Genomic DNA, 19,541 nt, shown 5'->3' on the forward strand with positions numbered 1-19,541 from the left:
CTATCATTTGTTATGGCCTTTACCTACCCATACTGTCACTATCACTCCCAGTCATTCACATACACGCATAGTGGGATATTGATATACGCACATACTGTGTACACACACACACACACCACACATGCTAAGACATTCTCTCCATCATTTGTCTCTTGAAGTCATTCCTCTGCATGTATGTCAAAAACTTGCTGCTGCATCTACCCCCCCCCCCCCCCCCCCCCCCCCCCACCCCCACCCCACTTCCCAATCCTTCTGCAATGTCGCTGCTTCAGCAATACTGACGCACATCTACTGAATGAGATTAAAGGGAGGACAACCTGATTTACTTTCATGGAGTTTACAGAGTGAGAAAGAGCAACCAGGGGGCTTTGTTCATTTAAAACAATTTGTCTCAACTCGGCATGGGCCTTAAACAGTGAGGCAGGGGTGAGAACAGTAAGCAGCCAGAGAAAGAGAGAGAGTGAAATGAAGTGTGTTTACAATGATGAAAAGAATCAGCACAATTTATAGGAGCACCATAGGTGGCAAATAACCACTAGAAGCTACACAGTCAGTATGTTTGTGTGTGCTTGTTTGTTTGTTTTTATTGCTGTTTTTTGAGCGGAAAGAATGCATTTCATGGTGAAATTTGCCACTGTAGAATAAATTGTGCAGCTCCGTGGCACCATGCGGGTCTGCTGGCACAGGGCCATGTCTGAGGCACAGACGGAGCTAGCCATGCTAATGCAGAAAGTGGATTTAACCCATGCAGCGCTTCGTCACAAGCAGTGGTGGTAAACAGAGAGAAGTCACAGCACTCGGTACATGGTGACACTGCTTGGACGCTGCAACTCATTATTCACAGGCTGACACTCCATTTAATCACATTTTATTATGGAGCTGCACTTGGCTGTAGTAAATCAGCATCCACATGGATGTGCTGAAGTCTCGGACAGCATTTATGGATAGTTTTAATCAGAAGAATTTCTGCAACAGTAAAATTTCCTTTACTGTTAGCACACACACACAAACTCATGCACATGTGTACGCTCCTGTTACCTATAAATACAAGCGTGTGTACACATGTAGACATATATTTCTTCACATCTGCTGAATGAAGCCTGCTCACTCCTAACCCATACCTCAGTCTTAATCTGTTTTCTCTTTCCTCACTGCTCTCCATCCTCCGCTGTGCCCTCCCCACCCCCAGGGACACCTGGGATAATTGGAGGCAGAGCAGTGCTTTTTCTAATGGAGGTCCAGCCAGGATGCTGAAGGACTCACCCATGTGGAAAGAGCTCCAGATAGGTCTTTGCTGTAGCCTCAGCACACCTCATAACCCTCTAGCCTGCTTCTGACTGATCATATTTGGGCTGGCTTCAGCTCATCTGTCTGCAGTACATTTTGAGTGCTGATTTCTCATAGAAAGGAGTCATGGCAAAGACTTCTATTTGTTGTAACTGTGGATTATTTTGGGGCGTCCCCCCCCCCCATGGCTCGATGTTGTGTGTGTGCCTAGTGAGGAGGAGAGTTGGGGGGGGGCACGCAACACGCATGCGTGTCACGGAGGGAACTTTGCCCCTGATGGATGTTAACCGGGAGTTTTGTTTAATAAAGATGCACCGTGATGTTCATGCGTGCTAGAAACGAAGTGAGTGACTCCGTTATCTTATTAAGACGTACAAGTTGAGAAGTTTGAGTTGCAACAAACTGGCGACGAGGATACACTTGGATTATCGCCTGACGTAACCTCTGGGACGAGTGAATCACCTGGCTTGACATGGCGACATTTGGAAGGATAGATGCTTTTGACTCAAACACAGAACAATGGAGCAGGTACGCCGAAAGGCCGAATTTTTACTTTGTGGCCAATGGCATTACTGACGATGATAAGAAGAGAGCCATATTTTTAACGGTGTGCGGGCCGCTTGTTTATGGAGTGCTTCGTGACTTAATTGCACCAGCTGCCCCCGCGGACATGTCTTTTGATGATTTAGTAGCCAAGCTACAGGACCACTACGAACCAAAGAACAATGTCATAGTGGAAAGGTTTAAGTTTCAGTCCTGCACACACAGCTGTGATGAATCTGTGAACTCTCTCGTTGCGCGTGAAACATCAGGCTGCGCGATGTGAATTTGCCGCCACGTTAGAAGAAAGGCTGAGGGACCAGCTCGTGTGGGGCATAAATAGTGAGCAGCTCCAAAAACGTCTCTTGGCAGTCTCCAATTTAACATGGGTGAAAGCATTAGAGACGTGCTTGGCTTTTGAAACGGCGGAGAAAGGGGCTTTAGCCTTACAGCCCCCAAAAGACATCAACAAAGTGGCACCATGTTATCCATCCAGCAAGGCTATGAGGGGGCCTAGCACCAAAGCAGCGCCATCTCAGTCACAGAGCTGCTACAAATGTGGTGAGGCCCACAGGCCTGAGAGCTGCCGATTTAAAGATGTAGAGTGCCGCTACTGCAGTAAGCGGGGCCACATCGCCCGCTGGTGTCGCAAAAAGGAACGGGATAGCCAGAGCCCTATGCCTGGCCGGGCTGGGGCCAATGCAATCACTGAGCAGCACCCGGATGTACGGGATGACAGTGTGGAAGAAGACCTTGCACATGTCCTTGCCGTGACAGAGAAAGCACCCAGCCATTCTGGATTTAAACATCAATGGCACGGAGACATGTTTTGAGGTTGACACCGGGGCGTCCCGCACTGTCATGTCAGAAAGGATGTTTTCACAGCTGCATGCACACACACCCTCGCTGGTTTTGGAACCATGTAACATTTCTCTCAGATCATACACCGGCCAGCACATCAGATTGAAGGGGGCTACTCAAGTAACGGTGTCTTACAAAGGGAACTCCTACCACCTTAGCACACTTGTGGTGGCGGGTGAGGGCTCCGATTTGCTGGGGCGTGACTGGATCAAAATTCTGCCCTTAGACTGGCCTGCGCTGCTGGACGGGCTCTTCCTGGTGTCTGATTGCTCCCTAGCAGCTGTTCTTGAAGATCACAAGTCTATGTTTGAAGATAAGCTAGGGGAGTTAAAGGGAACAAAAGTAACCATTAATGTGGATGACACGGTGCCGCCGCGTTTCTGCAAAGCGCGGCCGGTTCCGGTTGGCCTCTGACCTGCCCAGCGAGTGAGTTGCTGCCATATTTCAAGAGGCGCGATGAGCTCACTGTTGAAGATGGAGTTCTTTTATGGGGCTCCGGGTCATAATTCCCCCCCGGGGTCGGCAAGCCCTCATGGAAGAGCTACATGAGGCTCACCCTGGGGCATCACGGATGAAAGCTGTAGCACGGGCGTACATGTGGTGGCCTGGGCTAGACGCGGCCCTAGAAGATCTAGTGAAATCCTGCACTGCTTGTCAACAAATCAGGAACACTCCCCCGGCGGCACCCATGTGTCCATGGGAGTGGCCTGGCAAGCCTTGGACACGCCTGCACGTTGATTACGCTGGCCCCTTTTTAGGCGAAATGTTCCTGGTGCTGGTTGACTCCCACTCCAAGTGGCTGGAAGTGTTTCCAGTGAAGTCCACCACTTCAACCTCTACCGTGGACCATCTGCGTGATGTGTTCAGCACACATGGCCTCCCTCACACTGTTGTGTCAGATAATGCCTCTGTGTTCACCAGCTCTGAATTTGAGGAGTTTCTGAAGGTGAATGGTGTTCGCCACCTGACCTCTGCGCCCTACCATCCGACCTCAAACGGGCTGGTGGAGAGGGCAGTCCAAACACTAAAAAAATCATTGAAGAAAATGTCAGGGGGCACACTAAGGGCCAGCCTTGCAAGATTCTTGGCGGCATATCGGTTCACTCCGCATGCCACCACCGGGCAGTCCCCAGCGGAGATGCTGTTCGGTTGGCGTGTGCGCACCAGATGGGATCTGCTGCGGCCAGACATTCAATCGAGGGTTCTCCGTGGTCAGGAGACAATGGTGGCCAACTCCAAAAGAAATTCAGTCATTCGAGACCTACCACTCAGGGCCGCTGTGTGGGTCAGAGATTTTTCTGGTCGGGAGAAGTGGCTGCCAGGCACAGTGATCGACAAGACGGGGCCTCTGTCTTATAGGGTGGAGGTAGCAGGGAATGTGTGGCGTAGGCACGTCGACCACCTGCTATGCAGAAACACTTCGCCGCAAGCCAGACCGGACTGGGAGCCGGAGAGCAGCGACCAGCCCAGTCCTGTTCCTCCGGCAGACTCTGACGTGGAGCTCCCAGAGGCAGACAAGGTTCTGGGCCCAGAGTTGGCAGAAACGGATGACCGCGAGTCTGCTGTTGTGCCCCGGAGATCTTCTAGAGTGAGGAAAGTACCTTCTCGTTTAAATTTGTAGACGTAATTCGGGCGGAGGGCCTCAAGAAGGGGGCATAATAATCCGCCGGCCTATCCGCGAGAGTGTGGGCAGTCTACCCCTCACTCTCAGTTAGTTCAAGTTCATGTGTTCCTTTATTTAGTATAACTAAATATATATAACTATATATATTAAGGAAAGACTGGGGTTCCTAGTTCGGACTATGGGGGGAGGGATGTTGTAACTGTGGATTATTTTGGGGCGTTCCCCCCCATGGCTCGATGTTGTGTGTGTGCCTAGTGAGGAGGAGAGTTGGGGGGGGCACGCAACGCGCATGCATGTCACGGAGGGAACTTTGCCCCTGATGGATGTTAACCGGGAGTTTTGTTTAATAAAGATGCACCGTGATGTTCATGCGTGCTAGAAACGAAGTGAGTGACTCCGTTATCTTATTAAGACGTACAAGTTGAGAAGTTTGAGTTGCAACACTATTACTGCACCCAATTTCTAATTCCTCTGCTAAAGAAATCTGGTGGTTTTTGATGTAGCTTTTGGTTTGTACATTGATTTTATTAATGTTTTATTATAGGAATAGTTTGCTTCTTTAGTTTAGAACTGGAGCTACTGGGCTAATGCTGTTAACACTAGAATTAAATAGTAACCAATGTTTTATTTGATGATACACTTTGTTTTATATGTAGAATATCAGTGCTTTATTACCATATACCACCTTTTTAGAGAAATTAAAATGTGTTTTGAAAAAAACTTCGAAATTGATACAAGTGACTATGCCACGTTGTGGAATAAAACTCTTTGAATACTTAAGAAAACATCGAAAACTTGCCTTGATCTCTAGTTTGTAAAATTTTAATCTACATTATATGTTAAATAAAAAAAATATATGATAGCTGATTTCAAACTTGAACTGATGGAAAACAATGACATCATGTAAGTCAATGGTTGAGATGCATGCAAAGCCTGTTTAATGAATCCAGCATCAGGTATTAATCTTAAAGCTTTTTATAAATGAATCAGTGAGCAAACAAGGAATTGAAATGTAAAGCCACCTGCTTGCTTTTGCAGTTTGAGAAGATAGATCATTGTGGTCGTTAAGAACAGTCAATATCTCTGGATTATTCTTAAGCTAATACTTCCTTAGGGATTTTGGGGTCTCTTTGCAGTAACTGTCACATTGAAGCACAATCAGCCCTCCAGGTTGTGAAGGGAAAGTGTGGTTCAAGGCTGTCATTTTCTTCATTTCCATCTAGAAAAAAACTCAAACAGCCATAAATGTGTGAGCAGGTAGGACTTCCAAGCCAGTGTGCATAGAGCATGCAGCGAATCAGATTCGCTCCACTCAGTTTCACAGTGAAGTTGTTCTGGTTCCAGGTGTCATTGCTGGATTTGAGGCTTGCCTTTTACGTTCCCTGTGGAACTATTCATTCTCCTCCTGCCTCAATTTCTTCAGTTATTCTGTATGATCTCAAATGAGTATAAGTTGAAAGTGCTGATTGGAGCAGCTCGTAGCTGTGCTCTGAGAGAGCTCAGAGATTTGTGGCAGTGCTGGCACCAAGCAAAGGCTGTAGGAAGAGCACTGACTATAGCCTGAACTGCTTCATAAACAATATTATTATGACCGCAAAATAAGGCCTGTTAATCGATATTGTGATGTTGTGCATTGCAGTTCTCATATCAGAGAAGGCCGCAATATGAGCAGTACTTTGACTAGCAACAGTTGAAGATTAATGTTTTTGTAGGTGCTTTAAAGAATTAAATTAATAGTAAAATTTAAGAAGTGTGCATTTTTTCAGTATTTAGTGTGTCCAACCTTTGCTTTTATTACAGGTTACGTTCTTTTCAGGATACTGCTACTGCACTATGGGACCTTCTTAGCCATTATATAATGCGGATCATAAGCACGGTTTGGGCATCGCATGAACTCATGTAGACACCATGTGAATGCACGTCTGACACACACATACATACCTTCAAGTGGAAGGTTGAGCTTTATTTGAGGATAATACCTAGAGGTAACCAGCTTTCAGGGTAGAATGTCACAGCTTTGGTGAAATCATGACTGTGTCCATTATTCTTGCTGTGCCAATTCAATTTCCTCACTGTAATGAGAGATGGTTATGAACACATTACTCTATATGTTTACTAATGTGATATTATAATGCAAAGTCACTCCAGAGGCTGTGGGTCATTTGCACTTATAGATTGCTGAGAAGAAAACAGCTCACCCAATACTGGTCATATTTAACCTCTGCCCGGCAAAATGAGACCGCTTAAGAGCTGTATTGATCGTGAATGTGATAGGCTTGGATAGCTTTTATTATCTAGCCATGCAGATGATTAGAACATGAGGCCCAAGGACTCGACCCCCCTGCTTATCACCTGGTCAACCATGGATGCCCTCTCACCCTTTCTTTCTCCTTCCTTCCTTTTTTTTAACTCTTATTCTGAGCAGTCAGATTTTTCACTCTTAAAAAATAAAAGTTCTTAAATGGTTCCTGGCTTGTATATACATTTCCAGTGAAAATGTTTAATTCCTATTAAACCTTGACCTTATTTGGAGGTTCATCATTTCAATTTTTGCATATTGTCTTAAATTCCCCTGTAAAGACACTTGCATATAACTTGGTACTTAAATGTTTAAATACTCAGTTATTTTTGTTACTACTTTCCAAAACCACTGCTGCAGCTTCTGTGGTTGTACACTCTTTGCACACCATTTCACATGTGTTTCTGATGTGGACTGAATGAACAATGAAGGGTATCTGGCATCTGGATCAGTTTTTGGTAATTTCCACTTTGGTGTCCATTGGTCAGTTTCATACAAAGGGTAGACAGACACATGAATTGACCAGTTACGTTTGTTAAGAGACAGATGACATGTTTCTCAACCCCTCTTCACAGCCTTATAACTCCAGATGTGAGTCACAAACAATCTTGTGATAAGACGGAAGTGAAAGGGTAGACCGTATAGATTCGGGAAATGTTTCAACCATATTTCTGTGCTGTATTATCACAAAGATAGAGAAACAGATATAAATACATTAAATATAATGCACATGCAAGTTTGTGGATCCAAGAGGGTTAACCTTTTAAGGGTTGATTTTTTCTGCCGTTTCATGTCAATCACGTGATATCTCAATGCTATTGCTTACTTATTACTTTTGCTTATTTGCTATTGCTTATTACTACATGCATTTGATATGGAAAGAACATTTACATATCAGTTGTATTTTATTGTTACTCCAATTAAACAATAACAAGAGCTTATAAATCTAAATCGAGCTCTGAATGCCCTTGTTTGCTTATTTGGAAAAAAACACAGTGCATCAAACAGTAAAGAATGCCTCATGCATCTTTTGTGCAGTGATAGAAAACATAGAGGCACAAAGAATGTTCTTATTCTTATTTTTCACTCAAGATGATACATTTCACTCTGGTCAGTGACATGCCCATGCTGTAACTCCTCTGATGGCTGAGTTTAAGAAGTTAAAGTGGCCATAGCCAAATTCTTTGAATTGGATCACTCTCAAGATGCTTGGTTCCACATAGACCTTAAATACCCTGGACCTGCTGATGGGTGCAGGCTTCCATTCCTTTCCATTCCCTCAAGTAGCTTAAGACTAACTCAACTTGTGGCGTAGTTTCTGTAGCATAGTGATTATCATGTATGCCTCGCTTGTGAAAGGTCCCTGGTTTGAAACTGGGTAAAAACATGCCTATTTGCACTGTATTCTGTGTAATTACTGAATAATAACCTTAAGGATATGATAAGCCTGGGAAGTTAGGAGTTTAAAGGTCCTTCACACTCACTCATTTACAAAAATAATTCTTTAAACAGCCGCACATTACAAGGTTCATTTGGAGCGAACAAATGTTTTTCTATGGCACTGATCCAAAGAATCCTTTTTGGCACTTAAATAAAAGTCTAATTTATGTGCTCAGGAGGTGTCAATCAGTTTTGTTTTTTTTTTTGTTACTGTCGTCTTCTGTTAGGTAAAACGTGCTTTCATTGATTTATATTCTTGTATCTGCAGGTTAACGGGCTTCCAGCTTCCTCCACCCATAGTCAGCACTGGAGCAAGACTTACACTGTGGCTACTGTCAGACTATGCTGTGAGTGGCCAGGGCTTCAAAGCAGTATATGAAGGTAGGTATCCAATATGATGTGTAGGCTAAGGACTCTCTCCCTCTCTTTCTCTCTCTCTCTCTTAAACATAAACACAGCCTCACTCGTTCCTCTATTCCTTTTCCATTTTGGCTCTGGACATTTGCTATTCTTTCTTTGTGTCTCGTTCTTTGTTGTTCTGTGTTGTTGTAACCCCTCTCAATTGCCGTGCCTGTTCAGAGTGCTGGGCAAGACAATGACACACTGGCATGGTCTATTGGTCCGGTACTGAGTGAGCTCTGTGATGGGGAAGAGAGTGGACACCCACATTAGCATGCCTGCCAGGTTCAACTTTCGTCTCCCTTTTTGTAGGTTAATTTTATTAATATGCATGGTTAATTTTAAGCATAAAATCAGACCTTGCTTTCTTTTTGGGTTCCACGCTGGGTCGTTGTCAAATTTCTGATCTGAGTGATTTTATAGCCCAGATATTAGCATTTTTAACTCCTACTTCAAACGTGCTTAAGAGAGAGTGAATCTGCAGTAATTGCACTAATTAGCTGATTAGGAGTGCTTTTGGGAGGCAGGTGAATCGAGCCCTCTGGCTACTTGGTCTGTGCAGTACTAATGGACATGGCCTGTCAGCTGGAAGGCAGAAACTATGCAGTCTATTTATCCTGACAGTATCCTGGGGGAGTTGATAAGTAGCATGCTATTTTTTGTACTTAGCTACAAATTTTAGTAGCTGTAGCCGCTACAGTTTTATGAAATATAGCTAGTTGCTGTAGCGCCTACAAATTTTTGTGTAGCTATAGCAAAAAAATTTCCACTGCAATTTCGCTACAGGCTTCAGACAATCCGCACAAAATGAAACACATAATGCGATTGGTAACTGGACTGGTGGCGAATGTGCAGTAATGACTGAGCCGCTGACAGTTCGAGCAAATGGGCACACGCTCGCCCCACACACTGATCAATCCTTACTCGTATGTCTAACTCAGGGGTCGCAACCGAAATGGTAAGAAGCGCCGTTTTGTCCTTTCAGCAAAATATCAAACTACCTTGGGAGTCAGTGTTACTGCAGTGCTGAGAATGATCCACCACTATCTACATTTTTGGGATTTGGGGACCTCTCTGGTGGAAATGTGTAATTGCACACAAATTGCAGAAGAACATTTTGTAACATCAGTTGTGTATTGGACTGCTTCTCTGACCAGAGGAATCTGATCTAAGTGAATATCATATATTCATCAGCATAATATTGATTTTGCATTTAAGACATAAACATTAGGTGGGATCTTCTTTTTGAGACTGTGCTTGTGATGGTAATATGTAAAGATGTATGATGTGGTCTGGAAGACTCCTGCTAAATCCAACTTGATACTTCTTTTTAGAATGTTATTTATTTCAGGCTTTACAGAGTGACACACAGCAACACCATATTTTGTTCATGTTTTTTTCTCTCCTGGCAAGCAGAAATGAGCAGTACTGTCGCTGTGGTAATGGACAGATGAAAGGAAGCCAAAAAAACATATGATCTTGCTTTGATTTCTAAGTTTGCTTTGCCAGTTTTTGAACTAACATTAGGTAGGTGAGTGACAACAACTTACTTTATTTACAGCTGGGTTATTCTGCTTTGATTCTCACATTTCAAACTCATGTTTGTTCAGTGCAGCATGAGACGAGCATTGTCATCAGGGGCAGTAATGTTAGTTGACTGACAGTGTGATGTAGATTTGCACGCTAATACTGATCTGCTGTCTTTAGCAGAGTTAATCCAGAGGGGGCGCTAAAGAGGCTGAACAGATCATGATTTTGATATTGTTTAGACAATTTGAAGTATTGAAAGGTCTAATTTATTTATTAATACAAAGCAATATGTTTGTTTTAAATGAAAAAATGAAAAGTGTAATTACACTTTAAATCTTCCATTTCTATTTCTCACATTCTCTATTCCTCCCTCTCTCTCTCTCTCTCTCTCTCTCTCTCTCTCTCTCTCAAACAACCTCTTATATCCCTTGTTCTTCTTGTTTAAGTCCCTATGCACACTGAAAGCAATTGCTCTTCAGGTGATGGGCTGGATTTGGCTCTGGTGTGGAATGGTTATTGATATGGTGTAACTGAGAGATATTGAATTCTCTGGTTCCAGCAGCTAAGTGAAAATTTAATTGGAAACTTCAATCATGGTGAGCAACAGGAAGTGATGGAACAAGTGGGAGTGAGAGGAGTGTGCTGGCTCTGAGCATGTTCCACTGAGAGCCAACCTACACTAATACAGATAGTCCTCTTATCTGACCCATATGGATCGGCCTAAATCACACTGTCGCTGTAATTATGTGTCACTACCCGTCACATGACCTGCACAGGAGTTGCTGAATTAGAGAGTGTGATATATGCAGCACATGCCCCTGGTCCGACTTTCACCGTAATGAGAAGCCTGTGAACCCTTATCAATCCCACACAGCCATACACTTGGACTGTTTTAGTGATCTGCAGTCACACTGTCCCTCAGAGCTCAAGACAGACTCATGATGGCAAATTAAAAAAAAAGTCCAATTATACTTTTTTCCATCTCAATAGCTCCTTTTAATGGTGGGCCTTAAGCTGTGAGTGGGTTCTTTTCCCTTAGTGTGCCTCTTGACAGGGCCGAGAATGGAGTTGTGACCGAGCTTGCTGGACAGTTGTCCTCAAGAAAAATATAATAATGAAGCTGCATTTGTAGCTGCTGCTGTCCTTCCAAGGGTCCATGTACTAAATTTCATATATTTTAGTTTTTTGCCCTGAGGTACACTTCTTTGTGCTTTTATGTACTAAAAACCATTGTAATTCCATTACATGACCAAATAGTAACCTTTCTTTATCGCTAAGAATTAAACAGGCCTTTAAAAGTAATATATGGCAGTGACCTCTGTTCTGATTGGCTGTCCTGTATTGTGCCTCTTTCAAAAGAGAGTCTGGCCCGAAACGTTCCTTTAACTTTAAGGTAAGTGGAATGGCCAAACTGTAGGCAGACTAGGTGGACACACTGTACTGTGCAAAAGTATGCAGACCATCACTTATTTAATTTATCAAATTGGCTATTAAATACAAGTCTGAAAAAAACAGAAAACATGTATTTAACAGATGACTACACACAAGCCTCAAAGACTAAATATAATTTTAGATTTTTCAGTATTTTGCATGTACACTCTTTGCTTTCAGGAGATTTTCAAAGAAATCTGCAGGAATATTTTTCTGCACACTGAAAAAGGTTATATTTTGTCATGTGGAATAATCTTTAATCTAGTCAATATATCTAATAATTTTCACTTTAAAGTTGTTGTAAGCTTATTAGAAGGTTATTTAACTTATTTCTAAACATTTTTGCTTGGTGTAAGTGATGGTACTTAGACCAGATTATCTCACTGTATAGGCAGATAAATGTGTTTTTTTCAAGCGTATTTCTTATAACAAACTAAATTATCTGCCCACATACTGAGATAATTTAATAATCTTATAATAAGCTTACCACAAACCAAAATGAGAAATGTTGACTAGATATAAGATCATTCCAGTTGCCAAGGTACTATTTTTTTGCAGTGCATCAGAGGTTGGTTGCATTTTCTGCTTCTTGTGATCCAACTAATCCCAAACACATTCAGGGGTATTAAGGTTTGGGTTCAAAGATGAAAGCTCTAAGTACTGTTTATCTGATGGGGACCGTTTTGGTGGTCTACCAGGTCTTGCAAGGTCTTGGAGTCCTGTTTTCACAACATCTTTCAATACTTTTTTAAACTCTGTTTTTTTTTTGTTCACTTATTTTGCTTTGACATTAACCTTCCTTATGCAAATTGACTATCTCTAAATTTCCTGAATCTAATCTAAGAAATCTTCTGAAAATGAATAACTTAATATCAATTTTGACTGGAAGTTAAAAAGCAATGGAGGTTAGTGTCTAGTACACAGTACTCTATGTGAATCTGTTGATTTTTGTAACATGACAAAAACAGCACTGTTTTTGAAGCTCAATTTCAAAGGTGGAGTGAAAGTTCAATTTTGTTCAACAATGTTTACACACTTCATCAGACACTTTTATTTAAAAAAGCATGACATTTTGTTGTTTCCTAATACAGGCGCTTTAATTATTGTAGCCAAGCTGGGCTCTGTTTTCTGCCCTTCTCTGGATTGTTGTTACACTGTTTGGTGTTTTTGCCAAAGGACTGTCAGGTGTATGAAAAAGTAGAACTCCATCTATGGAAATAAACAAGCTTGCACTCAGCTTCAGGCACCGTTAGAGAGTTTGATATATGCAGCACATGCCCCTAGTTTGACTTTCACAAAAAACAACACTGTAATGAGAAGCCTGTGAGCCCTAGGACGCTGGACTCTTTGTAATCTTTAGTTTCAGTGCCCCTCAGCACCTTATAAACTCATGCAGGGAAATTTAATATGTAAGAATATATATATAAATAAAATTTTATATAATAATAATAGCATTGCTTTGTTGTGGTGACCTTGTGGGTGGGAATACTTTATGATGTAAATGCATTGTTCCATAGTTCCACACTTGCACCCATAGACAGGATGATGCACTAACTTTGCTGTTAGTGACGTGGTCAATGACGTTTTCAGGCATGTAATTGTTATGTAGGGCAAACAATGTGCTTTTCTTTTCTTTTCACATTATGTAATATCTGGAACCCCTTTGATGCAATGCAGATCAAAACAATGCCTCTCTGCTGAGCAATAATCTCTTTTCGCCCATGTTCTAATGTTTTGAAAGCTTTGAATGGATTGACGTCTATGCTTTTTGCTCACATTGGCTGGAAGTAGCCTCCTGGAAGAAGAACTGTTGGCTATTTGGCAACCAGTTTGAGCCAAAAATGAATAAGCCTGCTTTTCCTTCTGCATGTATTTGCTTGCACAGTTAATTGTACAGTTAAATGGAGTTCTGCAAAAAAAACTGCAGTGAAAGGGAAAAAACCAAGCCACACTCCCTACTAGCTTCTCACATTCCCTGCTCACCACTCCCATTTTCCCATGCTGAGGTTTTGCACCCCTCAGCCTCATCTTTTCTGTTCTCCATCACTCCTACACTCCACTCTCAGATCTTCAGCAGGGGTTTTGGCCTTCTAGTGCAAGCAGAAACCACCCAGAACTCAACCGCAAGTTCTGAGTTCATTTCACCTTCTGCAGTTTTGCAGTGTTGGCTCTAACAGTTGCCCAGCTGAAAGTATGATCCTTGAATATTTATGGCAATATTTATACTTAATTTTCAACATTCTGTGTACTGTGTAGAGGAACTTTATTCATGGTTATGGCTTTGTGCTCCAGCAGATTGGATTGGAAATGAAGCAGTGACTATGCAGTCAAAGAGTAGACTTCCAGTTTTTGGGGGTATTTACATCAATATTAGCTAACGATGTATAAAACCTATATGATATTTTTATACATACCCCTGATATGAACATATATGTAGATCCCTTCTATTCATCCTATCAAATCTTGTCTCAGTACTAAATGTCTTGAGTTTCACAAGGACGTCTGCTGACAGGAAAGTGAGATCTAATTGGATCCTGTGGCTGCCATTGGCAACAAGCACCTGTAGCAACTGGAATTAGCTTTACCTAAGAAGCATACATATCTATAAAATACTAAAGCAAATAAATGTGAAGTTGGTGGGCCAAATCTTTCAATTTATTTGACCCTTTGTGGCTATAAATTGTTAAAATAATGATAGGCAGTTCTCAGGTAGGAGGGCTGATTCTACTGCAGTGGCTATTTGAATCCTGGCAGTGTTATATTGCCTGGAATTCAATGTACTTCAGTACACATATTTTTACATATTGATCCGTTGTTTAGAACAATTTATTTATATTTTTTTTTTTTATTTTGGCTGGATTGGATTTTCCCCAGTTTTCCCAGCAATTTAGTCATTGCCAATTTCTACCCATTAGCTAGGTCTGCCCCAATCGCCCATTGCTACCAAGCTGCAAAGGTGAAAGCTAGCAAATGCTTCCACTGAGACACTGCATCTTTTTGAAGCCTGTTAATCCAATGTCATTGGACAGTTCTATATGCTTGGAGGAGAACACTAACTTCTAATTCTGTTACATCAGCTAACAGATTCCTACATTGGCCAGCATCACAGTGAGTGATGGAGAGAGGAGAGGGCTGTATTACCTGCCCAGAGAAAGTAAGGACATGTGCAAATGTTGATCCCTGTAAATGTGAAACCTGTCTTTAAAAGATATGTTAGTACAGTTCTTTGTTGTCTTTGCAGCTCTGGAGAGGAAACATAATGATTATAACTGCTGGCTCTGCATCATTTTGCAACTAAACTCTTTCTCTTCATTCTGCCCAAAAGAAATCCCCTGAGTAACAGTGAAACATTAGGGGAATTAGAATTATGAGCAGTGCTATCAATTAGCACTCACCAGTCAGCCCTGAATGTAGCTGCCACTTTGCTCGCAGTCAGTGGAGACGCAGGCACGCTCTCTGCCCTGCTCCATCCACTCCGCTAGCTGCAGCTAGAGCCCCTCCTGGGACAAAACGAAGAGCCATTTAACACAGTAATGAGAGCCTGCATGTCACAGGGAAACAGCCTTACATTCCACTGATAAGGCTACATGTGTGTCGTTGAAAACATGCTTCGAGTCAATTTGAGAAAGCATGCTAGTTGCAGTGTGGCTCATTGCTTTGATGTGCTAAGAACATTAAAACGGCGATGATGAAAGCATGCATTAAATAATCAGAATTGCTGAATTAAGCATAGTGCATTGCAACGTGAAATGGCTGAAACTCTTATGCAACATAAGTCTCTCATCTAGTGTCTTTGATCATTCTCTCTATTATTCTACTGCTTAAAACTTTCGTAGCCTCACATCTGCTTTCCAATTTGTATCTGCATTTTATGCGCAAGATTTTTTTTTCTGTTCTAGCAGTCAGCTGCTGCATTGATGCTTTGACACACTGTCTCTTGCCTGAGCACTGGAAAGTACACAGACTGTGAGAATAATGTCTGATAGTATGCTTTGCTTTATGGTGTGATTTCCATCACAGGCTGATACTGAACTGCAGCTAAACAGGAAACAATTACAAATGTCAGTAGCTCTTTTTGACTTCTTGACTTTTGGTAAATAAGGCAAACTTTTGTGTTATAATGACATCAAGCTTCTTAATGCAAATTTGCCAGACAAACCAATGGCTATAATATTGTTGAACATGCTTGAAGAAATTAATCCTGACCACAAGCATCTTAAAGACTTATGTTCATGATATTTATAGCTCATCAGACAGTTGAGCACTACAAACAAATCTTAAAAATAAATAATAATTCAGAAACTGAAACATACCTTTAGATAATCTGTTTCGCTTCTCATTTTAATATTTGTGACTGCGATTAATAAGCCCCTGCTGAAGGGTTTCCTCTCTCAGTGATGCATAGAAATAGAACCCCTTGTGGAGAAACATTATATGCTTCACAAAATAAACATGAAAAGTCCAAACTATATGACACATAGTTCCACTTATTGGAATTAATACTTTTTAAAAGTATTTTTATGGATTTTTTTTTTCTCAGCACTACTATATGTTTTTTGTGCTGCAACACTTCCAGTTTTTCTAGCACTGGTGCTACTTGCTCAAAAGGCTTCCATACAGCTTTGCTTTTGATAATGGCATCCAGCTTCTCTAACAATGTTGTCAGTTTTAAATATACTTACTTGTTTGAGGTGTGAATTCAGGGTGTTTATTGAACTACAGTGTAGACCATATTCACAAAACCCGGAAAAAGCATCCTGTGTTGTGCTGTTCCATCAGCCTAATATGTTCAAGGAGTCAGTGCTGGCTATGGCTTTTCAATTAAGATATCAAAAGACTATCTGCTTGAAGACATACCAAATTGATGAACGGTCAGTGATATTCTGTCTTTCCTACCATCAGCTATACCATCAAATGTTGTCATGACCACAAAAATGAGTAATAGCTATGTATTTATGTTTGCTGTTTGCTTTTCACTATGCTGTCTCTAAGCTTTACCATTGTGCTGATGGTCTACACTTCTGCTCTGCACTTAATATCTTTTATATATATATATATATATATATATATATATATATATATATCAGTATAGACAGGTAGATATCAATATATAAAATAGTATTTCTAACATGATGAGCTCATGTGATTTTGAAAGGTATTTAGTGCATTTGAACAGGGGTGTAAAAGGAAAATTCATTAAAACCTCTTGAAAGTCATTGTTTAGGACTGTTCCTTGACATTTTAAACAGTTTGACCAAAAAATGTGACATATTTATGTCTAGAATTAGTAGACAACATCAAAAGTACCATTCCGAGTATAAGCTAAGCAGTAAATGTACAGCACATAATTTGAGCTGTGAGCTCTGTGCTGAGATAAAGTGTTTCTGAAGGATAAGGTAGGATGCTCTCTCAGTTGTGTCTGTTCTTGGGCCACTGCCAAGCAACACCACAGAGCAGTTTGCACGAAAGGCCGTTAATTAATGGAGCACTTAACTAAAATGCCCACTATGATGAATCAGATCTCTATTGTGTGCTGGTTAAGGGAATCTGCATGCACGCACTGTCCCATCAATTAAGCACACTCCTCAAAATACAACTTCCGCCTCACTTGTGTGACGGTATAGGACGACTTGCGTAATTTTTGCACTGTGAAAAACATGTATATGTATGGAATAAGACGTACGTCTGCACTCTAACATTCACCCTTCTCTCAGTCTGCTTAAAATAGCCCCCCCCCCCATTTGAAATCGATCCCAGTGCTGAATCAAAGAGAGTGTTCTCCTGGCCCCCAAGAGACTGCCACACTCCCTACAGCCCCCTGCCTGCTCGCGCTCACTCTGCAGCAGATGGGACGTGTTAAGTGAATTGCTTATGGTGGAGGAATCTGGGTGATGTGTATGTGTGTGTGTGTGTAGGGGGGATGTTGCAGTTGTGTATGAATGAGTGGGCATGCAGAGGCTAGGCTGGCTGTGCAGTGGTACTGATCACACCATGTAACCAAGCTGTATTTACCTCACCTCAAGCACAACCTCAGCCCAGTCAGACCTGAAATACAAACTGCAATCTCACATGATCAAACATGACACTTTAATCCCTAAATGCATACCTTGCTAATGCTAGCAGCCTTATAGTCACCTTATAGACGACCTTGTTCATTGTTTCGTTTGTGGTAAACAAAATATCAAAATACACTCAGTGGAAAGATTATTTTGTACACCTACACTTTATCTACACCATTTAATCAGGTACCCTTACCATATAAGTTACAATTACTGACTGCAGCCCATATGATCAGTAAATACCACCACAAGACCACCACTGACCAGACACTGAGTGATACCTCATACATAAGTGATTCATACATATATACTCAGAAACTGACCAATGGGGACTAGAATACTGAAGAAATTGTGCATAGAAAAGTATGAGTTATATTGCACACCAAGTTGGTCTAAGAACGTAGAAGTGGCCAGGGTGTGTACATTGTGTTTAAAAACTCCAGCAACAGCACTGTGCCTGATACACTCATATCAGTGCTACATGTAAAACACGCTAACATGCAACTGCTGAGAGTGGTGCCCTGCTCAAATATATCGGGTCACTGGTGATTCAATGGTGGTCCACTTCCATTAATGGACAAGGTAAAGGCTACTGTCTAACTGTAAACCTACAAGGTGCACTATATGCTAGGTTTACATGATAAAATGGTCAAAGAGTGTACACTACCATTCAGAAGTTTGTAATGACTTGTCATATGACAAATGCCATTCTGTAATAATGTATGCAGATCTCAGTGTTATAATCTAGACACAAAAACATAAACTAATTGTTGACTTAAAAAATTATAATGAGAGTTTTTAAGTACAGACCACAAATCCATTTCTGGTCTTGTTTTTTGTAATGACAGGAATTGATTGAATTATTGATGTAACCGACTGACCGGTGATTGCAAAATCCATAACCATAAACCAAATCCAGTGTCCAGATTTAAAGACCTCAGATTTATGACAGGAAAAAAAAAAGAATAATATTATATAATAAACTGAAATGATCAATTTATAGTAATTATTTTACATGACATTTATTATACTGTACTATACTATACCACAGTTCATCATGGAAATGACTTCTGTCTTTGAAACCTGTAGAATATTAACACCATATTATATTCATTTTATACATGTGGTGATTACAAACTTTGGAATGCTAGTAAAAGTACAATGCATACCTAATAAACTGGCAACACTATATAGATGCCAGGTTGTTGATGACCCAAACAGTGGGTTCGAATGGTTGGTAAGACATCAGAATCAGAATCCTTTATTAATCCCAGTGGTAAATTGCAGTTGTTACAGTTGCAACCATTTATGTAAAAGTGTAAACACTTTAATAATTTAAAACAAAGATAAAGAGAAATTTGCAATATGTACACAAGATTTAAGTTCTTATGAATACAGTAAAGTGGTGATGACTGTGATAATAAATATTAAACATCTAGTATAAGGTAGTACAAATTAATGTACCTCTCAGTTATTGCACACAATTATTATTATTACACATATGAACAGCACTGTTAGGTATTGAGTTTTGCACAGATGATCCACACTTTGTGAATCACACACTGAGGGAGGAGTTATAGAGTTTGATGGCCACAGGTAAGAATGACTTCCTGTGGCGCTCTGTGGTGCATTTTGGTAGAATGAGCTCCTGTGTCTCATCACCGTGTCATAGAGTTGGTGGGAGCCATTGTCCATAATGGCCTGCAGCTTAGACAGCGTCCTCCTCTCCGACACTGCCATCACCGAGTCCAGCTCCACACCCACAACATCACCGGCCTTGCAGATCAGTTTGTTGAGTTTTTTGGCATCTGCCACCCTCAGCCTGCTTCCCCAGCATGCAACAGCATAGAGGATAGCACTCGCCACCACAGACTGATAGAAGACCCTGAGCATAGTCCGGCAGATGTTGAAGGACCTCTGGTGCCTCAGAAAATAGAGACGACTTTGGCCCTTCCTGTAGAGGGCGTCAGTGTTCTTAGCCCAGTACAGTTTATTGTCAATGTACACACCCAGACATCTGTAATCCTCCACAGTGACCACACTGACCCCCACATCAATGAATTAAAGGCTT

At 41.4% G+C, this 19,541-nt stretch overlaps 1 protein-coding gene across 1 annotated transcript in view; it reads left to right on the top strand.

The window, feature by feature from the left end:
- Positions 1 to 19,541, top strand: part of csmd2 (CUB and Sushi multiple domains 2) — a 388,841-nt gene that overhangs the window by 47,643 nt on the left and 321,657 nt on the right. The window contains exon 3 of the mRNA XM_017694219.2: positions 8,320 to 8,432. Coding sequence (XP_017549708.1) covers positions 8,320 to 8,432 — 113 coding nt within the window. The remainder of the gene's footprint in view (positions 1 to 8,319; positions 8,433 to 19,541) is intronic.

Source organism: Pygocentrus nattereri, chromosome 27 (assembly GCF_015220715.1).
Source record: "Pygocentrus nattereri isolate fPygNat1 chromosome 27, fPygNat1.pri, whole genome shotgun sequence".
NCBI lineage: Eukaryota > Metazoa > Chordata > Actinopteri > Characiformes > Serrasalmidae > Pygocentrus > Pygocentrus nattereri.